This window comes from Emys orbicularis, chromosome 1 (genome assembly GCF_028017835.1).
Source record: "Emys orbicularis isolate rEmyOrb1 chromosome 1, rEmyOrb1.hap1, whole genome shotgun sequence".
NCBI classification, from domain to species: domain Eukaryota; kingdom Metazoa; phylum Chordata; order Testudines; family Emydidae; genus Emys; species Emys orbicularis.
In genome coordinates this window covers 241,589,011-241,596,989 of record NC_088683.1, presented here as the reverse complement: position 1 = coordinate 241,596,989, position 7,979 = coordinate 241,589,011, and the positions used below count along the sequence as shown (strand labels likewise).

The window sequence follows — 7,979 nt, the reverse complement described above, 5'->3', positions numbered from 1 at the left end:
TGAAATTCCCCTTCCTCTTTGCTCAGCAAGGCACGTAGTGCTCTCAGCGCATCTTTCTAGGTGACCGTGCCTCCACGCGCCAGGTGATCCCCAGTATGGAGCAATGGCGAGGTGCTGGACCTCATCAGTGTTTGGGGGGAGGAAGCTGTCCAGTCCCAGCTGTGCTCCAGCCGTAGGAATTATGATACCTACGGGCAGATATCAAGGGACATGATAGAAAGGGGCCATGATCGGGATGCACTGCAGTGCAGGGTTAAAGTGAAGGAGCTGCGCACAAAGCCTACCATGAAGCGCAGGAGGCAAACCACCGCTCCAGTGCTGCCCCCACGACTTCCCGTTTCTGCAAAGAGCTGGAAGCGATACTCCGAAGAGTGCCATGGACACTTCAGAGGCTGTAGCAGCCCAGCGTTCAACAAGGCAGGAGGAGGAAAGCGGGAGCGAGGGCGCTGAGGAGGAGCGGGGCCCGGAGCCAGAGGACAGCCCGGTATCCCTAGATGCATGCAGCCAGGAGCTGTTTTCAAGCCAGGAGGAAGGTAGCCAGTCGCAGCGGATGGTGCTTGGGGAACAACAAACAGCAGAGGAGGTGCCCGGTAAGTGGCTTCTATTTTGGGAAGGTAGTTGTTTGGTGCGGGCTCTTGGGGCGAGGAGGGTTGCAGAAAGAAGGGTTAGGGCTGCATGCATGCCTAGATGCAGAATAGGGCGTTGATGTGCTCTCACATCACGGTAATCAGCCTCAGTGATCTCATCGAAGGTCTCGTGCAGAAGCTGGGCAATCCGCTTGCGCAGATTCCTTGGCAGAGCTACTGTGCTCCTTGCCCCAGTAAGGCTAACATGTCCGCGCCACTGTGCCATGAGGGGCGGGGAGGACCATTGCCGCACACAGGTAAGCGGTATAAGGGCCAGGGCGTAAGCCGCATTGTAGCAGAAGACCCTCCCTTGCTTCCCAGGTCACCCTCAGCAGCGAGATATCTTCCAGGACTAACTCATCCTGTGGAAAATGTGGGGACAGTGTTCTGTATAGGGGCCCCCTGCAGCTGTTGGCTCTCCCCAAGGCACAGAAACCCAGAGGACAGTATGGCCCTGAAACAATCAGTCCCCCTGTGCTTACTCACCATTTTGGGGCTCCTGTGAGTTATGTGCGCTCGCTTTGGAACAGGCACTTTCTGCTATTGTGTAGACTGTACTTGTCTTTAAGTTCGGCAGAATCATTGCTCTGTCTAGTGTGAACAATACTGCCTCTGTTAAGTGTTGCATTTCGGTTTTACAGATGCAACCTTGAGATCCCAGCCGTACATGTTATCAATGACCAAAAGACTGCAAAGAATCAGGAAGCGTCCACGAAAAAGCAAGGAAATCTTCCTGAAAATCAAAAAGTACAGGAATGGCAAGAGACTGAAAGGAGGGTCCACCAGCAGAATGCAGATCATCGGCACCAAAGCACGGAGAGGCTCCTAAGCATTATGGAGCGCCTAGTGGACTCAATGCAACTGCTCACAGCACTGAAGGCGGAGCAGATCCGCGCCTGCCCCCCCGCCCTGCAGCCCTTGCTCCAAAACTCTTTCCCTTGTGCCCCCCATGTCACTGCCAACCTACTTCCCCCAACATCCAGTTTCTTATCACCACCAGCTGCCTCCAACACCTGTAGCTTCACCACCCAGCCCTGCAAACTATGACCCTTACCCACTGCACTCAACCCCCATCACCATGCATTTTAGCCAGCCTGAAGTGCAGACTCATTGCATGGCACTCCAGATAGGAAGGCTGAACATAACAGGACATGTGCAAATCTTTGATTGTCCCATTCCCCACCCCGCGCCCTTCCCTCCTCCCACACAGTACAGATGTGTCATGCCCTTTCTGTTTCCCCAGCAGTTGTTTCTTTTCAGCAAATGAATTTTTTGGCTTTGAAAATATTCTTTATTGCATTAAGTAAAAGCAGTGCCTGTTGCTTTCCTGGGCTACAGTATCAAGTCAGTGCATCATACATAGCAAACACAGATGCCTAGTAGCATTGGAACCACTGCACTTCACTCCTGTGCAGGGCACCAAACATTACTGGTGGCTTTCAGCATTGAATTGCTCCCTCAAGGCATCCCTAATCCTTACAGCCCCGCGTTGGGCCCCTCTAATAGCCCTGGTCTCTGGCTGTTCAAATTCAGCCTCCAGGTGTTGAACCTCTGTGCTCCATCCCTGAGTGAAGCCTTCACCCTTCTCTTCACAAATGTTATGGAGGGCACAGCCCGCGGCTATAACCGTGGGGATGTTGTCATCGGCCAGGTCCAGCTTCTCATACAGACCGCGCCAGCAGCCCTTTAAATGGGCAAAAGCACACTCAGCAGTCATTCTGCACCGACTCAGCCTGTTGTTGAACCGCTCCTTGCTGCAAGGCTCCCTGTATAGGATTTCATGAGGCATGGCATTAAAGTGTAAGCGGGGTCTCCAAGGATCACAATGGGCATTTCGACTTCCCCTATGGTGATCTTCTTATTTGGGAAGAAAGTCCTGGCTTGCAGCTTCCTGAACAGGCCTGTGTTCCGAAAGATGCGTGCATCATGCACCTTTCTGGACCAGCCTCCGTTAATGTCCATGAAATGCTCACAGTGATCCACAAGCGCCAGGAGAACCATTGAGAAATACTCCTTCCGATTTATGTACTCGGTGGCTAGGTCGTCTGGTGCCAGAATTGGAATATGCATCCCATCCGCAGTTAGGGAAACCCATTTGTGCAAAGCCAGCCACAATGTCACGCACATTGCCCAGAGTCACGATTCTTCTAAGCAGGATGCAATTAATGGCTCTGCAAACTTGCATCAACACGATTCCAACGGTTGACTTTCCCACTCCAAACTGGTTAGCGACCGATCGGTAGCTGTCTGGAGTTGCCAGCTTCCAGATTGCAGTAGCCATGCACTTCTCCACCAGCAGGGCAGCTCTCAATATTGTGTCGTTGCACCACAGGGTGGGGGCAAGCTCAGCACACAGTCCCATGAAAGTGGCTTTCCTCATCCAAAAGTTCTGCAGCCACTGCTCGTCATCCCAGACTTGCATGAGGATGTGATCCCACCACTCCGTGCTTGTTTCCCGAGCCCAAAAGCGGCGTTCCACTGTGGTGAGCATGTCCGTGAATGCCACAAGCAATCTCGTGTCATATGCGTTATGCGAGTCAACATCATTGTCAGACTTCTCACTGTCACTTTGTAGCTTAAGGAGGAACTCGACTGCAATTCGTTACGTGCTGGAGAGACCCATCAGCATATTCCTCACAAGTTCAGGAGCCATTCCCGCAGACCGAAAGGGAAGACAGAGTGTTCAGTACAAAAAAACGTTGAAAGATGGTGCCAAATGTGGACGGAAGCACAGGGATTGCTGGGATGCGAAGCAATGCATCACGGGGTATTGGGATAGGACCCAGGATGGCCTCCCTCCCTTCCTCCCCCCACAGCCCCGTTCCCACAAGCCACAGCGCCAGAATGGGAAGAGGTGCTCTGTGGGATAGCTGCCCATAATGCACCGCTCCCAATGCCATTGTAAGTGCCGCAAATGTGGCCACGCCACTGCGCTTGCAGCTGACTGTGTGAACACACGGCAGCACTTTCCCTGCTGCGGTCTCTGAGGGCCAGTTTAATTCCCGGTGGTCTACATCTGCAAGTGTAGCTATGCCCTTAGATGCCTCGTGAGATCTGCAAGCTTTGCACCCAGCAGGCAATTTACAAGTTCTCCCGATCATCACAGACCCAGCTATAGGTTTCTAATAACCAAATCCCTCATTACTATTACCTGGCTCTTCCTAGGAACTAGGGTTGCCTCCTCAGGAGGGGTAACCTCAGTGTGAGTGAATATCATCTGGAAGCAGGGTCCCAACTATGGGATTGTCTCTCCATTCCAGCTTGATGTTCTCCTTTCCTGAGACTTTCATCCTCCTTTATTGCATCCCTGAAAGTCTCCACTATGTACATCTGTGTCCCTTAGCTCCTCCAGTTCAGACACTCTGGACTCAAGAGCCTGTAATATCTCCCTGAAGGCCATGAATTGCTTCCGCCATATGCATACTTATACCACCTGCCCACAAGGAGGTAACCATACATGCTGCATTCAATGCAGTAAATGGGATAGCACTCATTTTCTCTGCTACTGGATTTCTGCCTGCATTATTTTGACTGTTGTAGGAGGTTTTTTTGTTTTGTTTTGGGTTTTTTTTCCCTTTGGATATTGGTCTGGGTTTAGAGTATACTAGTTAGGTGTATCTGTCTCTCACACACCTTCTCTAAACTCCCTCGCTAAACTCCCCTGTTCGTTAGTTCCTAGCTGGGTTTTTAAATCCCTGTTCTCCCTGAGTTAGCCCTGCCCCCTTGTCTAGGGATCAATAGAGGAGGTTTTGGAATTAATTGATAAACTTAATAGATGAACTTAACATTAACAAGTCACCGGGGCCAGATGGCATTCACCCAAGAGTTCTGAAAGAACTCAAATGTGAAGTTGCGGAACTATTAACTAAGGTTTGTAACCTGCCCTTTAAATCGGCTTCTGTACCCAATGACTGGAAGTTACCTAATGTAACACCAATATTTAAAAAGGGCTCTAGAGGTGATCCCGGCAATTACAGACTGGTAAGTCTAACTTCGGTACCAGGCAAATTAGTCAAAACAATAGTTAAGAATAAAATTGTCAGACACATAGAAAAACATAAACTCTTGAGCAATAGTCAATATGGTTTCTGTAAAGGGAAATCGTGTCTTACTAATCTATTAGAGTTCTTTGAAGGGGTCAACAAACATGTGGACAAGGGGGATCCAATGGACATAGTGTACTTAGATTTCCAGAAAGCCTTTGACAAGGTCCCTCACCAAAGGCTCTTACGTAAATTAAGCTGTCATCGGATAAAAGGGAAGGTCCTTTCATGGATTGAGAACTGGTTAAAAGATCGGGAACAAGGGTAGGAATTAATGGTAAAAATTCTCAGAATGGAGAGGGGTAACTGGTGGTGTTCCCCAAGGGTCAGTCCTTGGACCAATCCTATTCAACGTACTCATAAATGATCTGGAGAAAGGGGTAAACAGTGAGGTGGCAAAGTTTGCAGATGATACTAAACTACTCAAGATAGTTAAGACCAAAGCAGACTGTGACGAACTTCAAAAAGATCTCCCAAAACTAAGTGATTGGGCAACAAAATGGCAAATGAAATTTAATGTGGATAAATGTAAAGTAATGCACATTGGAAAAAATAACCCCAACTATACATACAATATGATGGGGGCTAATTTAGCTACAAGTCAGGAAAAAGATCTTGGAGTCATCATGGATAGTTCTCTGAAGATGTCCACGCAGTGTGCAGAGGCGGTCAAAAAAGCAAACAGGATGTTAGGAATCATTAAAAAGGGGATAGAGAATATATTATTGCCCTTATATAAATCGATGGTACGCCCACATCTCGAATACTGCGTACAGATGTGGTCTCCTCATCTCAAAAAAGATATACTGGCACTAGAAAAGGTTCAGAAAAGGGCAACTAAAATGATTAGGGGTTTGGAACGGGTCCCATATGAGGAGAGATTAAAGAGGCTAGGACTCTTCAGCTTGGAAAAGAGGAGACTAAGGGGGGTATGATAGAGGTATATAAAATCATGAGTGATGTGGAGAAAGTAAATAACTTTTCCTTATTCACTTATTCCCATAATACAAGAACTAGGGGTCACCAAATGAAATTAATAGGCAGCAGGCTTAAAACAAATACAAGAAAGTTCTTCTTCACGCAGAGCACAGTCAACTTGTGGAACTCCTTACCTGAGGAGGTTGTGAAGGCTAGGACTATAACAGCGTTTAAAAGAGAACTGGATAAATTCATGGTGGTTAAGTCCATTAATGGCTGTTAGCCAGGATGGGTAAGGAATGGTGTCCCTAGCCTCTGTTTGTCAGAGGATGGAGATGGATGGCAGGAGAGAGATCACTTGATCATTACCTGTTAGGTTCACTCCCTCTGGGGCACCTGGCATTGGCCACTGTCGGAAGACAGGATACTGGGCTAGATGGACCTTTGGTCTGACCCGGTACGGCCGTTCTTATGTTCTTAATAGATAGCAGGCTAGAGCCTCCTTAGTAAGTTCTCTGCCAAGCCTGAAAGGCTGCTTGGCTTGGCCCACGGCCCTCCCCCCCAAAAAAGCAACTATAATCTGTAATCAAGCAAGCACATGGCAAGTGAGCACCTCAAGGGTCACATAGTCATTCCTTCGCAAACCTCCTGTTTCCTGCTCCTGCTTGCTAATTCCTTGTATTAAGGAGTCCAAATTGCCACCGGTCAGTTGACTACTAGGCCTGGCCTCTTTGGTGACTGCAGCCTTGTCATGTCCAGCTCTCTGATGCTCTGCTTTGACACCTGACAAATACATTTGTTCAGCTGTGTATTTAACGTGCTGTAAAAGAAGTAGTAAAGCACTGCTGCTGAGATTCTAAAGCTATGGTTCAGCTGACACTTCTATTCCAAATCCTTTGGCTATATCTAAAGTTATATTCATCTAGGCCAGTGAAATACAGCAGTGATACTGATTGCATGAAATGGTTTGTAACATTATTTGTCCTTGCAATAGTTCAGTGCAGCCTCACAACAACACACTTTTTGGGAGAGGGTGAAGAGGGGAGTGGAGAGTCGTGGGGGAAAATAACATTTTGGCATAGCCATATAATTTGTGTAGTTGTACCATTTTTATCTGGGATCCCGAAATGGCCATAATGCCTACCTCTGCAGTTGGGAGCAAGCACTTTTAGGTAACTTCTAAATTGTTAGCCCCCATATAGTGAAATGTTCTGGAAGATGAAAGGTGTTCTAAAGAGTTAGGTACGAGTATCCCGGGATGATATCATTATTAATTATTTGTATTGCAGTAGCATTTAGGAACCCCAGTTATAGGTCAGGGCCCGACTGTACTAGGCTCTGTACAAACATCAAGGAAACATCAAGGTTCCTGCCCTACTGCCTATGTATAAGACAAGAGACCAACAGGTAGGTGTAGCAAACAAGTGATGAAGCGCAAAGTAACAAGGAGACAATACTGATCAGCACGAAAAGCAGTAGTACAGTGCACCAGGTGTTTAAATACTGTCCAGTTTTTGTAGGCATCGCAGCAGAGTTTCCCAGGCCTATTCATTATTGCTTCCATTGTGAACTTCAACATGGTCTACACCCCCGAGGAAGCAGTGCCACCTCTGTTTGTTTTATCTGAGAAGGGATGATGTAGGAGGCTGAGTGGTTGCTGATCCCCAGAAGAGGCTATAGCAGAAGTTACAAGGAAACTAAATATCTCTAGATTGCAATGAATGGGCAAAATGGATAGAACGCTACTAAGAACATTGATCTAGGGAAATTCAGGATGAGTAATTTGACATGAGCGCCTTCCTTACTTGCTTTCTGGTTATGACCTGGTGCAAGAGGAGCACCAGCCTAGGAAGACCATGAGGAGCTGGAGAACTTCTGAATGGGTCAGGACATCCGCAGAGAGATAATAGCAGAGCTTGGCCCTGTGATACTGTGGAAGTACACTTAGATGCGAGCTGTAGTATACAGGTACAATTTACTAGCACATATTTGGTGTAGGCTAGTTGACAATTTGACCTGTTGTGCTAGAAGTGTCTGTACAGCAATAAATGAGGTCTGGCAGAGGAGTGTTTGCCATTAAAATATCCAAAAAGTAACAGATGGGTTTGAATGCAGCTAGGCCTTTCTCAACTTTGTGGTGCTATTGATGGAACTCCCTTGTCCTTTCTCTGCCCACCACAGGCAGCACAGAAATACATTCGCCAAAAATGCAGCTACTCTAGAAGCTAGCACTTAGATATGTACCTTGGCTTGCTGAACAAAGTGCATGATTCCTGAAATTCTAAGCACAATCTGGCAATTCATTCCCACCATGCCACTTCAAGTTCATGCCTACTAATTTTTGACCATAGAAAAGAGCAAAACCTTGATTGCCCTGTTGCTCCAGATTCTG

The 7,979-nt window shown here is 47.5% G+C and overlaps 1 protein-coding gene across 1 annotated transcript in view; it reads left to right on the top strand.

The window, feature by feature from the left end:
* Positions 1 to 376: 376 nt before the first annotated feature.
* The window catches only part of GYG2 (glycogenin 2), a 33,316-nt gene continuing 25,713 nt past the window's right edge, over positions 377 to 7,979 (top strand). Inside the window, exon 1 of the mRNA XM_065423441.1 lies at positions 377 to 590. Coding sequence (XP_065279513.1) covers positions 377 to 590 — 214 coding nt within the window. The remainder of the gene's footprint in view (positions 591 to 7,979) is intronic.